This window comes from Amphiura filiformis, chromosome 8, assembly GCF_039555335.1.
Source record: "Amphiura filiformis chromosome 8, Afil_fr2py, whole genome shotgun sequence".
Taxonomy (NCBI): domain Eukaryota; kingdom Metazoa; phylum Echinodermata; class Ophiuroidea; order Amphilepidida; family Amphiuridae; genus Amphiura; species Amphiura filiformis.
The window spans coordinates 4182034-4201395 of NC_092635.1; the positions used below are offsets into that span (position 1 = coordinate 4182034).

The following is a 19362-nucleotide window of genomic DNA, read 5'->3' on the forward strand; positions in this document are numbered from 1 at the left end:
TTCGCGGAGCTAAATTGACCAATCATGTTAGATCTTTTCATTACGCGGAGCCAGTGGATGCATCCTCGTTCCAGAGAGAAAACTCTTGCCAAAATTAATGTTTACTATGGGGATTTTAAATGAATCGATTGTAAATAAACCACGACCAGTTGTACAGGATCAATACCATTGTTTGATTAGTGTATAGTCAATGTTACCTTGCATGCATGTGTCATGTGTGTGGCGTGTTTGTTTGTTTGTTTGTCTACTCTGTCAGGCCAGGATCACTGACACCCACGGTACTGATACTCTCATACTATCACGGTGATCATATTGTTGAATGTTGTTGACTTTAAAATAATCATGATGCAGTCATGTCTACAGTAGAACTCACCACGACCTTTGAAGGACTTAAACCCTATTAAAAGCTATTAAACCAAGATAACACTCAATGAAAACGGCTCAACTATGTTACATCAGATCTTCTCTGGTTAAATACACACTGCACTTGTGTCTGTTTTACCTGTGCAATGAGCAATGAGCTGGTATTATAGTTTCAGTTGGGTGAACGATTATAAAGCGAACGCAAGGTAACAATACTGTGGGCTTTTGTTTACGAAATGAGACAATAGTCTGCTTATTGTTAACCAGCGTTCTTGAAAATGAGAAGCTTAATGACTTAACACGGTTTAGAAATAATTTCTTCATATTTTTTGGTACAAAAGTACCAATATTTCCAAACACCTAAATTAGCTAAAAATTTAGGACATGTTACAAAACTATATTTTCTAGAATTTCAGAGAATACTTTAAATATTGGTCGGTTATTTTTACACAGTAGTGACGTCAACTAGGCAATGGCCTATACTTCTAACATACACTATTTGTAGAGGTCACGCGTCAATGGTGAGCGCACTGAGTATTGTGTATAGGAAAACGGACAGTAACTACAGTATGTATGGCCTACTACTAGTATATAAAGTAAATCCGAACTGGTTTGCAGTTTGCTGAAGGAGTCGAATTCCGCAGGGACACCGCGCAAGTTATACAAATTAGCTCCCGGCGATACACTGCAGATCGCAGAACTGTGTGCATAGTTTACCACCACTCTGCCTAGCTATATATAGTTATGTACAATACTGTATGAGTTTCTTATGAGTGCATGTCCATCTTAATAATAAGTCAGTTCGTACTTTTCATAAACTACTTTTTGAATCATAACTTTCGTGACCGAGGATATCTTGCAACTACGTGACGCTCGTCTGGCAAATTCTTAATGAATAAATTCGCTTCACGTAATGAGTAAGTCGTACCGGTACTTAATTAGTCAGTTTTACCTCCGAGTAATGAAAAACTCTAACATGATCATGATTGGTCAATTTGGCTCCACGGAGCAAAAAGTCAGCTACGCGTATATCCAGCTCCACGTTGTGGCGGTTGCGGCCTACCATATCAGTATCCCATATGATATTTCTATTGCAAGAAAATTTTATTTGTTGTCAGGTTTTATCTTAAATACACTAACTGGAAATTAAATACACTAATTAGTGAGGACCGGTATTTTGCTGTGGATATGTTTTACTGCAATTTGCGGGTAAAAAATTTGAAATCCTGAGTAAAATTTTTGATCATATTCAACTCTTTGAGAAAAATTTATATAAAAGAATGCATGTAAAATCCAGCTGCAATACAATGTACATTATTGACACACTATCACCCTCTTTATCTACGGCAATAATAGAATATCGATTTCAATCGAATTGAATACGATGCTCAGTTTTGAGTTTGTAGTTGACTACTAAGCGACCTAAGCGATCGATTGCTAGCCACTGAATCAGATAGAACTCCTTTTCTTGCGTTCGGTGAAATACCAGTCGCCCGTCGCTCACCAACGGAGTATTAAATTTATATTTATCGAATAGGAAGTCGACACTGTGCCCTATATCCCTGGGTGGCCCTGCTGGTGCATGGTGGGCGCCCAAAAAGGTAAAGTTACGGTACATAGCATGATTAGTTTTCCATAATTTTCTTTAATAATTCTCCTTGCCGCCCCTTCATCTTCCGCCTGATCCGCCGCCCCTTCTTTGCCGCCAAAGCCCCCCACAAAAAAAAAAAAAAAAATAACCCCGGAAAATACTCGCCTGGTTTAATACGGGAATTTAGGATTCGATTGCAACATTTCCCTGATTGCTATTTTAAGAAACAACATCCGGGGATGTGTGTCAATGTAGAGGTCAAGGGGATTTCCCAACCACGCGGGTCGTGAGCGAAGGTCATATGAGCGAAGGTCGTGAGTCAGCTGGTTCTGAGCTCTGATTCTGCACGTATGTTGAGTAACTTACGGACAATAAAATGTCGAATTTTGTCGTAACTTTAATTCGCTTTGGTGTAACGTATGGCTTGGCATCTTTAATGGGGTTCTGGGTACTAGTAGGATCAGTAATACTTGTTTGTAGGAAAGGACCAAGATGGTTTTTCAGTAAAAAAGTTCGCGAAACACGACCTGCATGCATGCAAGATTCCAACCTTGGGTCACACGGATTTCTACGGGCACAGGTAAGCTAGCAAGTTCATGGTTTATAATTAGATCGTGGACACGTTTTCCAGGCAGTCTGATAATTAATTTTGGTTACCTTAGGCTTGGAGTCAGTGCACTTTTGCACCCCATTTTGAAAGTTGTGGTGCAATTTTATGAGCTGAAGAAGTGCTGTCTCAGCTGAGTAGGCCCACGATGTGGTATCGCAATTGTGCACCACACTTTTAAGGGGGTACTACACCCATTGATTTTTTTTTTGCATTTTTTTGCATTTTGTGAAGAAATTACAAAAAAAAATTGGACAAAGTGGTATGCAAAATGAAGGGGCAAATCTTCTCGTTTTATTGGTGGCATCGGTATCAATGTAGCTTACATGCTTTTGAAGATAGAAGCCAAAAGGAGGTACATCACTGATGATTTAAATTCACTTCATTTTGGAAAGCTTACTATCAACGGATTTCGTTAAAATTTTGGATATGTGTTGCTAACACATTAGGGAAATAATGTTGATATGTAAAATGGGAATAAGTGGTCCCTGATTTCTTTTATGAATTCATGAACTTGGTGCTCCACAACTATCAAAAAACGAACCGGTTAAAATGCTTCTATTTTCAATGTCGAGCTATATTTTGAATTTTGAACTTGCGACACTATGTCACTGAAACTTAATTAAGCCATAGGTAACAGGTTACCACAACCACACTACAGCAATGTTGAAAAAGATTGTATTTTTGTCACCTATACCACCATATTAGGTAGTTTCCGTAAGCTTCATTTTTGTGATTTTGGTAACTATTTTATATTTATTTGCCCAATCCAACTCAACTAGGCAATCTAAATTGTACTCACCATTTACATCCCAAGGTATTTTAGTATATCCACCTCACATATTTCCATTATATATCCAGTTACAGACAAAATATCAAAATTGATGCCTCATTATGACATGTATGATATCCACAGACTATCACATGTATTCAAAATGGATGCCTGAATTTGACCTGAACCAATTGACCTATAACCTGACCTTTGATGACCTTATAGCCTTTTTTAATCTCTTTTCCTAACAACATATTATAGGAGATACATACATGGTGTAGTATTGAATTATCTATGTGGAAGAGATTAGGGGTATTTAATTTATTCAGTGTTATAATCAGTGAGTACATTTCTATAGATAGTATAACAAAGGATTTAATGTATTCAATTCATGTATTCTACTTGGACATGTTCAATAGAATAAATTATCTCAGTTACCAGGATACAGTAAACAAAAACATTATATAGGGCTAAAATGATTTTCTAAAATGATTTAAAACCACTTTGTATGTAGAGATATTTTATAAGTTCAGGACATGAGATGATGAACATATTTATATACTTCATAAATTTGCAACAAAAAAGAGAAGATGGGTACTGATGAAAATAAGGGTATTAAATCGCCTTAAGCCCGATCCTGACTCCACATCGCAGCGCGATGCGATGCTGCGATGCTATAAAAACTGTAATCTGAGCCAGGTTTTTACTACAAGGTAGTCCGAATAATCAGACCCAGAACAAAATATTAATTTCTGACATGATCGTACTGGGTCTGAACTGTTTCCATATGAAATCTTGATGGCAAATTGGACAATAGAAGCACATGGTTCTACGTGACAGCTTTTTAATCCCTATTCAGGTTACGTGAATCACGCTATTGTGGACCATCCTTCTGATACTTGAGTGTTTGGACAAGCGGAACGGTTTTTTGTCTACCTCTCTGTTTGTAAACAAACCAGGATGTCGAAATCGTCCTCCTCGCCGAATACGAAAGTCAGCGTAATAGTACGGCACTGACTACAAGGTATTGGTACATGAGATCAGGTATAGGTTTTACGAGCTCAGCGGTGAAAATTCTCATCGCGTGGTGGAAATTTTGGTCCGCGAAAAAGTTGAACAATGTTCAACTTTTTCGCATCGCGCTGCGATATCGCAGCCGTGCACGCTGCTGATTGGCTGCTGGAAAATCAAGGTCGGTAGAATGACCTTAAAAGGAGATGCAGTCCCCTCGTGCTTTTAAAACGTCGCAACATCGAGCGATGAAATTAAAATATACATTTTAATTTCATCGCGCGATTGTGCGATGTTTGAAAAGCATCGCAGCATCGCATCGCGCTGCGAAGTGGAGTCAGGATCGGGCTTTAAACTTGTTCGCAACAGGCGAATTTTGGGGTGCAAATTGCACCGCGATGGGGCTTACTAAAGGACAAAGTCCATAGGTAGCAACACAGTAGCATGCCATGTAGCATTGTGTAGTTTCCGGGAAGCCAATATCAGACATTTTACAACAAGCTTTGAAATGAACAGAATTACCGAAACAGTAATTGAGTAAAATGATATTTTCCACACAATCAGTATTAACATAATTAATTATGTCAGGTATACATAAAGAAGCAAAACATTAATTTTTCTGCTGATGAATACTTCACAGTTAGCTACCTACTTCTACTAGTACTACATGATATAGTACTTTAGGCCTACTACTACCGTGGCAAGAATGGTACGCCAAGGCAGGGCAAGCATTGTTTGGCATCGACAGGTTGAAGGGGGGAGGAGTGTTTTTTCACAAGTTTAAAGGGTGGAGTAGGGAGCATTTGGCATATTTTAAAATAAAGTCTTCTAATATAGGCTTAGCATGGATACGTTCAAATATGAGCTAATAATATGCACATTTTCATGCACTCTCTTGCTATGCTCACCATGTAAACTCTGCACAAAAAGTAACACAGCTGGATGTTATACATGTAGATACACCTATAGCTTCATAACTATTATTTGTATCTGGCCCCCCAACTCAACACAAAATTTGGCAACCATGAGAGTTACCAAATCTTTACCAAGGCCTCTGAATTTTCATCAAATTTACCCCCCTTTTTCATGCAAAATCGATGACAAAATTTGGCCCAAAACAACCCCTTTTTGTGATTTTCAATGACTAGAATTTCCAACACCCCTTTTCAATGACTAGAATTTCAAACACCCCTATTCAGTGACACTAAATAGGCCTATTAACATAAAATTACCGGATTTTCCCAATACCCCTTTTATCCAAATTTTGCGGACAGGGCAAATTAAATACCCCCTATTTTTCTGATTTCACGGCCAAATTTCGCGGACTGTCCAAATTAAATACCCCTATCTCCCCAATTTCGCGGTCCTCGCTACTGGTAAAAAATTACTCTTTTTGCGTGCTATTTGGTAACTTTCATGGTTGTCAATTTTTGTGTTGAGTTGGGGGCCGGGTATTTGTATTCACAATGGTTTGACATAGACCAAAGGATGGTGTATTTGTAAACACGCATTTAATAATTTCGTTCAATATTAACAACACTACACAGCACCCAAATTTAAAAGTTGTAGCTATTTGTATTGATTTGTAGTCAGCGCCAGTGTTCGAAATTTTGGTTGTCCGTTCGCCCGGGACAACCAAAACATGCACCGGACAACCAAAAATATTGCACTAGTTGCAACAAAAGATCTACAGCCAAAAATCATTTTTTCAGCATGTTAGTTTGCTCAAACCTGACACAACTGATGAATTGTTAAATATTTAAGAGTAATTGTTCATAAATTGACTACACTCACTCCACTTTATTGGTCACATGTAGTTGTTTCAGATTGTGGCAGCTTATATAATATAATAATAAACTTTGGTGGACAACCAGAAATTAGAACCTGGTTGTCCGTGGGACAACCCCTTTTATTTTCTTAATTCGAACACTGGTCAGCGCGCAGATAAGGGCAGGCTTTACGTGACTACAATGCTTGCATAATAACCATTGACCGCTGTAAACTGCCACTTTTAAATTCGGGTATTGTGTTGTGTTGTACTGTGTTGTTAATATTGAACGACATTGGACAAATGGGATATCAAAATGCGTGTAACACCATCGTTCTAAATCAAAACATTGTGAATACCATTAATAGTTTTGAAGCTATAGGCATATTTATAACAGCTGTGTTACTTTTTGTGCAGACTTTATTTCTAGACCATTATTAAGGTTAGCAAATTGGATTTCCTAAAATTTGGCATATGGGGTCAGGGGCAAGGATTTTTTGGCAGGTTGAGAGGGGAAGCAATTTAGGGGCTATGCAGTAATTATGAGCTCTGGTGGGAGGGTAAAATGGGAGGGGAAGAAATTTTTGGCAAGTCGAAAGGGGGGGGAAGCAGTTTTTGGCCAGCCGAGATGAGGGGGCGGGCAAGCGATTTTTGGTACAAATTCATGGGACCCCTTTTAAATAAAACGCTCTAAAAAGGTTTTGGAAAACAGTACGCAAAGTCGAAACTCTTTAATATGCAAATTTTCCTGCTTGCTGCGCTGGCAACATGATCTCTTTGCAAATTGGGATCCAAAAAAATTGGCATGTGCAAAGGGGGGGGGGCAAAGATTTTTGGCAGGCTGAGAGGGGGCAAGTGATTTTGTCTGGTTTAAAGTGGCAAAAATGGCAAAAATTGGCAATATTTCACACCCTATCTCGGATGCATCATCAGGCCCACTGATATTAGCGCGGCAAAAGTCTGTTGAATGTGTTCCTATTGATAAAGCCAAAGCTTTTCCTCCATTCCTGTAGGTTTTATTCATGATCAATTGATCATGAAAGCTGAGGAACCTTCAACATTAAAATTGCTACATTTCATAAGCAAATATTCTTTTATTTGAAACCATACAGGATGTACGTCTCCATTACGTAGCTGCCGGATCATGCAGTAAACCTTTGATGCTTTTTCTTCACGGTTTCCCTGAGTGCTGGTATTCATGGAGACACCAACTCAAAGAATTCAAGAAGGACTATCGGTAAGCTTAAGGGGGTACTACACCCTTGCCCAATTTTATGTCTATTTTTGCATTTTTCTCAAAACTTATAGCGCATTGGTGACAAGTAAGATATATGTATATTATAGGGGCAAGGACTGCAACTACTGCACTGAAAATTCAGGAACTCAAGGCAAGTAGTTATTGATTTATTGATCAAATATTGGTTTTCCCTCATTTTTGACTGTAACTCCACAACTGTTGTCTGTTCTGAAATAAAATTTCCTGTGCAGTAGTTGTAGTCCTTGCCCCTATAATGCACATATCTTACTTGTCATCAATGCTCTATCATTTTGAGAAAAATGCAAAAATAGGCACAAAATTGGGCAGGGGTGTAGTACCACCTAATTGCATCTATATTTGCATATTTGAGCCCTGATCAAGACAGATTAAGACAAAAAAATTTGCATTTTTCCACTGGGCGGATGACATAAAGCAGTAATGTCATGTGGTGGGGGGGGGGGGACAGTGTGCCCCACATACGCCTTTTACCAGTTTGGCTAAAAATTTACCAGAATTGCGCTGGGAATCTTTTTAGCCCGGTAAAATTTTGAAGGAAAATAATGTAAAATTAAATCCGGTAAACACAAAATTTCACCTTGATTTTGGGTTAAAATGGTGTAATAATTTAAATAAAATTGAAATTGCTTGAAATGTAGGCCTATACATTATATTATTCGCACAAAATAATGTTATGGTAATAGTGACTTTCCACATCCCAGTTTCATTTGTTAGAAAAAATGTGAAAAACATAATGTGCACACATGTACTTTATTTTCTTGCATATTTAGAGTGGTGGCTTTGGATATGAGAGGTTATGGTGAATCAGAAGTTGTTAGAGGAGTACAGAACTATGAGATGAAGAAACTTGTAGGTAAGAGAGCTCATTCATCAAAGTTGTATCATCTGCTGAAACAATTTTAATGGTGCTGCGAAATACTGCATTGAGTGTATTCAACATAATTAGCACCCTTCCTGAAATAAGTGCCCCTACAGAAATTTTTGAGTTTGAGTGTGTAAGTGTAATGCCCCTGTTCAACTACTGCATATGGTGAAATTTTTACGGTGGTTTTATTTTTGTGAATTTCGTGGATTAATATGTGCCCGCGAAAATAATAACCCGCGAATATGTTAAAATGAAGAAATTTCTTACGTATTTTATTTTTGTCACCCTCATAACAAAACTACCTCATATCAAAAGAGATGTATTCCACAAGTTAATGAAGAATGCGGCTGGAAATTTGATTAATTATGGGTTTATTACTCAGAAAATCAAAACTGCATATGAGAAGCATGTAATAATGACTTAGGCAGTTTTGTTACGAGGGTGACATTATATAAGTTCTCAACAACCGCAAATTTAACATCTCGCTAAATTGTCAGTGATACTTGAAACTGCGAAAATATCTGTACTTGAAAATATTGGCGTATACAGTAAATTGTCTGAATAAAATTTACCTAAATCTTTAAGTTAGGATTATGATTATTTTGACTTCAGATACCGGTACACTGTATTTTGAATATTTTATAATTTTAATAAGCACTCCTGATATTGACTGACTTAAGAACATGGCCATAGCCAGCCTTTTATTGTGAGGGGGAAAAGCCCGATTTTCATCTCCATATCAATTATTTGTCCCATCGTGGGGGAAAAAGCCAAATTTTCATCCCGATTTGTCATTTTTTTATCCCATTTTCAGCTATTTGAATGACACTTTACTCATTGTGTACTCATTTCTATTTTATCCCTGAAAATTTTCTGCTGGGACACTTCGCCCCCCTCCCAGCACCCCCTGGCTATGCCACTACAAATGCCCAGTAAGCTAATTAGGTTAAATACAGGACTATGACAAGGACCATCTAGAATGGCATTCATTTTGTTCTAGATCAGAGGAATTTATTTTGCGGTTGCTGGTTCTTGAAAGACTCTTTTTATCAGATGTTACCATGCTTACAGCTCATAGAACTAGTTCCAATTGTCCGATTGAAATGCCTCCTGAATTATGACTGCAAAGTGTAACTTTAGCTACTCTATTCCACCCATTGCATTGAGATATTTGTAAACTACCAGTTTGATTTTTCATGCATAAAACATTATAAACTACTATGTTTTCAGTGTTTCAAGAAACATGGCATGCTTAATGTGAAATGAATGAAGCCATTATTCCATATTTAAGAGGCTGAAATAGTTTGTTGCATTTTTACTAGTGATGAAAAATATTGTGGATTGCTTGTAATTATTTAAGGCGTTTATTTTCCGTCATATTTGTTTTACAAATACTGGGATCAGAGAGGGTTGCCTTTCCAGTAGCATATAACTCAGTATACTCATCTCAATTAACTACATTATGTTGTCATTGTTTGCAGGTGATGTGAAAGAGGTGATTGCTGCTCTAGGCTATAGCTCGTGTGTCCTGGTAGCTCATGACTGGGGTGGCGCTGTTGCATGGACATTTGCCATGGATTATCCAGATCTTGTGGATAAACTGATTTGCATGAATATCCCACATCCTCATCGATTTGTGAAGCATATCAGCAGTAGCTGGAAACAAATGATCAAGTCTTGGTGAGTTGCTATTAAGGCTGGCATTTTCGGGCGGGCTAACAGGTCCCCGCCCGAGATTACATTACCCGGGTAGGAAATACCCTCCCCGGGTACCCGAAATTCGGTTTTGTAGTGTCCATGGACCTAAACCTAAATGCTAGGATCATTCATGGTTGACAAAAAAAAAAAATGCATTGAATTTGAATGCATTTTGGTACCAGTTACCCGCCCGAAAAATGCGCCGGTACCCGGTACAAAATTACCGAAAATGCCAGGCCTAGTTGCTATATTTAAGCTGCTGCCATTCGTCGTAGAAGTAACGTAATAATCGGATTAACAACTACTATAGCAATAGGCTGGCGAAGTTACGTAATAATCAGATTAACTACCATACCAATAGGGGAAAACAATTTTGAATATCCCTGCTCTGCACTGATACGTTCACGCAATACCTCTGCATTGAACCATATCATGCTGATTATTTGCACCTGTAAGATTTGTATCTTTGAAAAGACCAGTATTGTATTCAATCTATGATTGCAGACATGTACACAGGTGATGAGGTACAACCTGCTTGCAGTGCAGCGCGATATGTTCAAAATTGTTTTCACCTATTGCTATGGTAATTAATCCAATTAATTACATAACTTTTGGAACTGAGCACCCTCAAATTGACCCAAAACATCTGTCAGATATTTTGTGTATCTAGTGCATGCTTCTGCTGTATGTTCCCAGTGGGTCCCCTACTAATGTAGAAAAAAAGGTTCACAAGTTTTGAATGTCTCACAATGTTTATAGAATTCCAGATCTTAGGTGCTGAAATCAGGAAACCTCTTTTCCCAATGAAGTTTTTTACTGCAGGATGTAAAATAAAATGAAATAAAACAAAATTGACGAGAGGTTTGTTGTGGATGGTCACATATGTGGCCATCCATATCAAAACGATGCACTTGTCGGCTGCTACATGTGTCTCATTTCATATAATAGCTAGGAATAAATACCAGACTCATCTCAAGTGGACATCACTTCAAATCATCCCCATGGTTTAGGAATATGTTCTCTGTATTCCTAAATCAAGTGACTTTGGTATGATTTGAGGTGACCTCCACTTGAGATGAGTCTGGTATTTATTGCTAACTATTATTTAAAAAGAGAAACATGTAGCAGCCGACAAGTGCATCGTTTTGATATGGATGTACGCATATGTTGTCAACATGGAACTTTGATAGCAGCACAATCAAAGAGCACAGGCAAAATCAGAGGTAATACCAAACAACCCATCCACCTATTTTGAATTAATGTTTACACCACTATGTACTTATCCCTGCATGAGACACCATACACAAACTGTAAAGTCTATGAGCTAGTTACTGTGTTTGCTAGCTAAGAGAAAATTCATGTGCAAATTTCAATGCAACTGACATTATTTAGCCAAAATATCAACATGAATGTCTGACTTTAGGCAACAGCAACCTGTTTACTGCAGGTGTCCTGAAACACCCATGGAAATGAAATAAAAATTGAGTTGCTTGTTTTGATGTCAGGATGTCTGGTAACATATGCCTAATCAGAAATATTTATTGTCAAATCAAATCAGTGCAGAGTAGGTTAGATAGGAAAATTTAAAGTTTTAGGAATGGTATGTACATGATCTACAGGAAACGAACTTTTTTTAGCAGTACAGGAACATTTTATTTATAGAAAAGAAATGGAAAATGATGGAAAACTTATTACCTAAAAAGTAAATTGACCTTTGTGATTTTTTCAGGTATATGCTGTATTTCCAGCTTCCTGCTTTGCCAGAGTATCTGATGTCTTCTGGGGACTATTCCACCATTAAGAATGCCTTTCATGGAAAGAAGATGGGTTTGAGGAACAGGGAGAATATGACAGATGATGACATAGAAGCTTTCAAGTTTGCCATTTCTCAACCAGGTAAATAATTTCACATTAAACAAACTTTGGTTTGGTTTCTTTCTTCATTCAAAATGTAACCCGCTCTGACAAAACCCGCCATAAGTCGCATTCAGCCATTTGGAGATATGGCGAGTCAAAGTTGGGAAAGGGGTGCAAATTTTGTGTTTCAGTTTCAGTTTTCGTTTTTTCACTTTTCATTTTTTTTATTCCTTAATATGTTATCTTTAACCTACCATTGAAAACAAAATATTCTTTTACATCTAAAGCACCCAAATCTAGCATTTTCTGAGCCAAACCAAGTCCTTAAACATGTCATTTTACAACTTTAAAGCCATTTTTCTTGCATTTGCCTTTTCTTAATGTGCACCTTCCCCCCTTCCCGTTGAAACACTGTAGAATGAGAACCACATGTCCTAGAAACATAATTTTGGTATCAAATGAAAGCGGAATGACCTATACTAAATGATGACATCAAAAACTCAATTTTCAAAATTAGTGACTTATGTCTGGTTTTGTGGGAAGTGGGTCACAAATATACTTGTTAATTATTATTATTAACTATACTATTTTTCATCCTGATGTGGCAGTGATGTCGATGCATTGAGAACTCTGTTTCGCACACACATCTGTGCGGTGCACCGAGCACCATTAATAATACTTAAGCGCTTGTGTGCATATGAAAGCGCTTTGATCAAGCCCTACCTATTTGAAGATGGCCCATTGAAATGTGCACTGACATCATTGTCACATCAGGGTGAAATATAGACTATGCCAGAGTCGAATTTTGATAAATAAAAAATATGTTTTTAATGCATTCAGTTGAACTCAAAATTACAGATGCTTATCTCAAGTAAAGTATTCAATAAAGAGTCATAAAAACGTTTATATAATTAGCACCAATAAAATATAGAGTATGTGTATGATATCAAATGCACCATATCTTGGCATAGTTATAATGAGGGCTCTTGTTGGTCGACCAGGCTGGTAGAACAGTTGGGTTTTGTTTTGTTGCCTTGTAGCCAAACTTGGTTAAATTGTAAAGATTAATAGGAAAAGTGTAAAAGTTACTGTTGTACTAGCAGTCATTACAAATGGAATTTTATTTTATTTTTACAGGTTGTTTAACAGCAGCTGTCAATTACTACCGTGCAGCTGTAAGATATCCATCTAAGCTTCGTCATGACCCCCAGGTGACCTCACCTACCTTGCTTGTGTGGGGGGACGAGGATGGCGCTTTTGACAATGACGTCTTGGTCGGTCATGACAAGTTTGTCAAGGATTTCACTCTGAAGAAGGTCCGTGGTGCGAGTCATTGGGTTCAGCAAGATGCACCTGAAGAAGTGAATGAGATTATGAGAGAATTTTTAGGTTGAAATTAATTATACTAATTGTATTTTTGTACTTACTGATGTTAAGTATTTGGACACCTAAAAGTGGTGTCAGAATCAGTCCAGATATCAACATAATTACCATAATATTTCACTGTGCTCTAGTCCTTTCTCATTAATTCTAGTCCTTTCTCATTATAGCCAAAATATTAAATTCTCGATCATGAGAGCCAACATGGGTACGCACAGTTATTTGCATCAAGCGTACTACGCAAATACCGGCACTTACGGCGCAATCACAGCTTTTGAGAATTGACCAATTGGTCGTTGGTCATGGTTCGGTCATACAGGTCGCGCGATCGTGTTATTCTATGAAAAGTACGCTGACTCAGAAGGTACATCCTCTCATGATAGAGAATTTGTTATTTTGTCTATAATAAATTCATGTTTCCAGACCGATTTCCTTATTTCTTTGTCAGAAATAGGAGAAATTATATGTACCCTTCTCAAATTCAAATTTTAAATTATTGGCATTGATAAAATCTTGTACGCATACACGGATGATTCCTACATATTGCTTGTACCCTACTATATTCAATGGAAATGAAGCAATTGCAGATTTTGAGTTAATTGAAACCAAATTTTGACACCATCAGAAACATTAACTCATTTGAGAACCAGCCAAAATCAGTGCACAGGAAAACCCTTTCAAGTTTATTGAAAGTTTAATTAAACTTCACTTCTATACCGACCGTTGAACGGCCGGAAAGGAGACTAGTCACACAGTAGTATTATTAGCTCATGCAAGATGCTCAGATACTTTTGGTATTAAAGACCCATTCAGTGATCCCAGCGAAAGTGTAAAAATCTTAAAATTGTTCATAAATTACTTAAAAGTGAAGGATAAGTCATTTAAATTGTCATTTGGTATTTTTGAATGAAAAATTTGGCAAAAAACAAAGAAAACAGCAGTACTGACGAAGTTGAAGCCCCATTCAAATACATGTAGCTAATTTAGATACTGTCAGTATGTAAATTGACAGATCCATATAAATTCCTTGTTTTTGTCTTAGATACACATCTTCCGGCTGAACCACTAACAGGCTATGTTAACACATTTATGACAAGGACAAAAGTACCAAAATCTGAATTTTGATTTTTACGATCGTCCGGATCAGCAAATCACTGAATGGGCCTTTAATTAGTGTAGCTTAGACTACCATCTGTATCAAACTCCCAAACGGTATAATAGTTTGTACTAGGCTTATGATCAGTGGCGGTGGAAGCATTAAAATTCAGGGGAGTCGGGGGACAAGCATATTTTGTTCTGGTTTACTTTTTTGCAATATTACCCCGGCTATTTGGGCCCAAAACACAGTGGTTTTTTTTTTTACTAAAAAGCAAATGTACAGGGGAATTATCACCCATGTATTTTAAGTATGATCATATCATATAGAGCTCCCAGGAGATTTAAACAAGGAAGAATTTGTGGAACTTGTAATAAAAGAATTGAGAAAATTATATCAAAGAAAAATGATGTAAATATTCTTACATTACATTTGTATATGCATAAAAGAAAAGCAGACCAATTAGCTTAGCTGGGTAAGCAGAGCTTACATTGATAATTACCGTAACCACTTGGGTATACATGTAAGCCCACCCCCGAGATGGGCAATTTCACTTCAAAAATGGGGTGGGCTTATAACCGGGGAGGGGCTAGTAGTTGAATTTAAAAATAAGAAAAATCTTCCCCATTTGTATATGCCCAATGTATCAGTAATTTCTCTCATCTTTGTCAATTTTTTTTAATTTCAAGTATGGAATGTTAATTTGTAACTGATATTTTTTAAATATTTGTTCTTAAATGTGAAAGAAAAGCATTGATATGATTTAAGAACTAAGCCAAAATGACTACTGGGCTTATTCCCGAGTGCACCCTTGTTCCCCGAATAGTTTGAAAAACAGGGGGTGGGCTTATAGCCGAAGGTGGGCTTATACCCGGGTGGTTACGGTATGTATAAGCTAGGCCAGCTCTAAAGGAAAGCTTAAAATTGTCTTACCAAAGAAAGCAAAGAAGATATCTAATACACTTCCTGTAATACATTGCTCCCATTTCAGTTTTCTGTACTGATTTGCTATGTACAGTTTGTACACTCTGAAGTACTAAGTGGCAATGCTCGCGTATACAGCGCATAAACAGTGCGCAGTGCTGCGTCTCTGCTGAGGTATGCGTGCCTTCAAAGTCGGCACAATGTGTGCGTCCGCGTTGGTACTTTGTACTTCAGAGTAGACCGACTGTAGTATGATGTGGGTCGATAAAAATGAAATTTACCGCAATGAACAGAGCATATCTAAATCTTGCAAAATATGTTTATTTCTTGACTATCAACCCATGTTCAGTCAGTCTATTCTGTAAATAAAAGCAAAGGGAAACAAAGTAATGATGAAATGAGGTGATGTATCATGTTGCAATGGATTCTGGGAAGGGTAAGATATCTTCTCTGCAGAGAGAGTAAGCATGCTCTTTAAATTTGTTTGCTTATGCAATATAAATTATGTGACCTGTTGTAAGGAAGTACCTTTGTTATATTATGAAAACTATTTCAGCAATAATTATGATTGTAGATTGTATCACAACTCAAACTTAGATTTTTAAAGTTTACATGTACTAGATTTTAAGTAAAAGGGAAATCTTCATTAAATAATAGCCACTGTAAGACAAAACATTTGTGTGTGTTATATAGTCATTTAGTAATATAATCTTAGGCAGTTGTTTTTAAGGTATTTGTAGGTATTAACAGCTGAAATCTAAGAGATGAGGCTAATGGAACTTCAGCCGGGCACAAGTGACCTGGTGAAGGGGGTCGCCGCCTAGATAGCTGGTCAGGGCATTTTTACAGGACGGGCAAGTGTAGCCAATAATTGGGCTTATTACCCTGATAGGATTGAACCGACTGTGTTATTATTAGGCCCAAAAAAAAGAGGTTTGCCTCAAAGCTCACAAGTGGTTTGAAAACAAATGCGAAATGCGATTTTTTTTATTCCTGATTTGGTATTTTTATGGTATTTTGAGAAAAAAATCTGATTTTCAAAGTTTTCATAGTAAAAATTCCAAGAAAAAACTCATGTTTTCCATACAGTTTCGGCAATCCTGTCTGTTGCCTTTCTCAATGGTACATGCCAATTGATCCCTTGTTGGATGGTATGACGTCATCGGAAGATGATGACGCCCAACCAACAAGGGATCAATTGGCATATAACATTGAGAAAGGCAACAGACAGGATTGCCGAAACTGTATGGAAAACGTGAGTTTTTTCTTGGAATTGTTTACTATGAACACTTTGAAATCTGATAACTGTATTCCTGATGAATCTCTTCAATAAATCTGATTTTCGCCAAATTTGTCTGGAAAAAACTAAAAAACAAACATTTTTTGAAATAAAAAAATTTCTGCATTTCTTTTTTTTTTCAAATTGCAAGATTGCTTTGACACAACCCTTTTTTTTTTTTTTTTTTTTTGCCTTTTAATTATTATTTTTTGGTCCTGCGGGGAGTTGAACCTGGAATCCCTTGCACCAAAGGCAGATACCTTAAGAAGGCATATAGGGAAAACATGCATGTAGCTTAACCCTAACCCTACCCGTGGTTTTTGTGCTATCGGAAGGGAAAGAAGGAACGAAAAAGGAGAGAAGATGAAGAAGAAAGTCACTTGGCACCCCTGGGATTCGAACCTGGGACCCCTCGCATGCCACGCAGAAGATCCCCAGCATGTAGCTACACAGGTGACGTTGGCCCGGCCAACGATTCCCTGGGTATATATGACTTGGTCTGATTGCGTCATCAAGTCCGTGGAATGCATGCACGCAGAGCGTTTTTAATAGTGAGCTTTAGTGAGTCCTAGTTCTGTTAGGGTTAATCAGTGTGCCACGTCATTGGCCTCGTGAATAAGCACAAATCAATTCCTCCTCAGAAGCCCCACAAACATATGGAGCGACCGTTTAAACAAACAAACAAACATGCTAAGCCTATATACATGGTTTTGGTTTTTTTGCTTCCTGTTGAATATTGTTTAAAGATAGTAAGTATAATTTACAAAACATATTTTCCTCATTATGATTCACCAAACTTATGCATTTTAAAGTCCCCCCCCCCCCATCTTGGGAAATATGGGGCACTTGGTAGTAATGGTTAAACCCGGGGGTTGGGAGGTACCACTGAGGGAGGGCAAAGCTGCACTTTTACCAAAGGTAGCTGACATCATGGGCTACACAAAAATCCTTGATAACAATTGAACAGTAGTAGGTTTTGGCGGGAAAAAGTCATAAAACTTTACACGTCCCAGGGTCAAATTTTAAACTTGTTCAAATTGTGATAAAAACCATTCCAATGTATTCCGCTAGTCACAAGACAAGGATTCATACAATGTATAGTTTGACATAATCTAGCACATGCCGTTCTTGAGTTATAACCGAAAAGATCAAAGGTCACGTTTTTGGCTCTATGATTGTCAAAAACGTCAAAGTGTTCTGATTTTGCGAAAAGAGGTGTCAAAATGTGCGTTTTTATAAAAGAGTTCAAATAAGGATAGGTTTGCACCATCTTGCCTTCTTGAGATGTTTCGTTACCTAGGCAACACAGCAAAATTGGTCAATATCAATGGTAGGCCTACTAAAGGACATGAGAGCATATCAGACATATCGAATTGCAATTGCATTCTGAGTATGAGCTTTTTGATATCAAATAATTTTGATATTTTGAAATTCGCAATATGGTTTTGTCTTAGGAGTAGATCTTTCTTAATTGACCAATCAGGGTAACCGCAAGTTGTCAGCGCTGAGTACAACATCATTACATAGTCAACGTTCCCAACGAACTTGTTCAAAGATCCTATGTACTTAAAAGGGCATTTCGTGATCCACATCCTCATCCCCCCACTTTTCTCAAAAAAAGTTGAGATTTTTATACCACTACACTACTGGCTACATAATGTACCGTATATGTACCAAAAATTTCTTGCAGTTTAATTCGTTTAGCAAAAATATCGCCAAATTTGAATTTGGTATACTAGAACGAAAATACAACAGTGGCCTTTGGAGCAGTGTAATACACTAAATCATGCATAACTCGCAAATGCAAAATCGGAATCAACTGAATTTGGGAATAAGCTTTTTCGTGGATATCTACTGAAAAATGTCATAAAAAGAGGATGCTAGGATCACGAAATCCTCCTTTAAACTAAAGTGTAGGCCTATGTAGCTGTGCGGAGAAAAGCCGACCATCATTTGAAAATTTTGACCTCTCGTATCGAAGATACACATTTTTCACCCAAAGACCTAATGTTTGGAAAAAATTAATGTCTTCAATATGAAAATTCAGGACTGAATAACATTTTTCTGCCGTATATTATTCGAAATAAGTATATTTTGCATGAATCTACTTAGAAAGGTAAAGAAATGTATTTGAAGGGCTTCAACTTTATCAGTAGGCCCTACTGCTGTTTGTTTTCCTCGTTTTTTGTCAAATTGTTCATGTCAAGAATACATAATGACAATTTTAATGTCTTACCCTTTACGCTTAGGCAATTTAAAACGATTTTAAGTACACCTTTGCTTGAATCATATAGGTCCATATAAGACGCTCTAATAATAAAGGCATAGGAAAGCAGTATAGACATGATAGAGAAACTTTCAAATATTAAAATTCCTGCTCATATCTAGACCATATATAACTAGGTTTGGAAATTGGGAAAACAAAATTTGACATGTGTAAAGGGGTGCGGCAAAGACGAGAAGAGGGGAAGCAATCGTTTTTTGGCAGGCCTAGGCCGTGGGGAGGAGGGCACGCCATGCTATTTGGAAATTTTATTTACCCACTGGGTTCATAATTAATGCACAGCCACAAACTAGGCATAAAATGCATGTTTTTATTGATTTGGTGGCATTTTGGCCAAAAATGCAATTTCTTTCATTAAACAAGTAACAGTAGGCCTACCCCATAGCTTGCTAGTGATTTTCTAAACATTGTGGTTACAAGCGGGAAACAAGTCCCGCAAACAAGTTTAGATAGGCGTACATTTGTATTACACTAGTTCACCCGTTGCTGTGAGAGTTACTGATAGCGATGCTATTTGACCCCTGATGACTTCTTTTGACTTTTTGACATGTTCCCGTCATTCTTTTTACTACTTTTAAGCCCAATTGGGCA

At 37.4% G+C, this 19362-nt stretch overlaps 1 protein-coding gene across 1 annotated transcript; it reads left to right on the forward strand.

Annotated features, from left to right (window-relative positions):
• Nucleotides 1-2251: 2251 nt before the first annotated feature.
• On the forward strand, nt 2252-15579 carry LOC140158520 (epoxide hydrolase 1-like). Its single transcript, XM_072181640.1, has 6 exons — nt 2252-2534; nt 7225-7349; nt 8159-8241; nt 9735-9933; nt 11681-11847; nt 12946-15579. Exons 1-6 carry the CDS (start codon nt 2331-2333, stop codon nt 13200-13202), a joined length of 1035 nt encoding a protein of 344 aa, XP_072037741.1. The 5' UTR covers nt 2252-2330; the 3' UTR covers nt 13203-15579.
• The last annotated feature ends 3783 nt before the right edge of the window (nt 15580-19362 follow it).

Bases quoted from the DNA above. Each gene is read 5' to 3' on its own strand.
- LOC140158520 (XM_072181640.1), top strand. From the start codon at position 2,331: ATGTCGAATTTTGTCGTAACTTTAATTCGCTTTGGTGTAACGTATGGC. The intron at 2,535-7,224 runs GTAAGCTAGCAA...GAAACCATACAG, and splicing joins ACGGATTTCTACGGGCACAG to GATGTACGTCTCCATTACGT. The intron at 7,350-8,158 runs GTAAGCTTAAGG...TTGCATATTTAG, and splicing joins GAATTCAAGAAGGACTATCG to AGTGGTGGCTTTGGATATGA.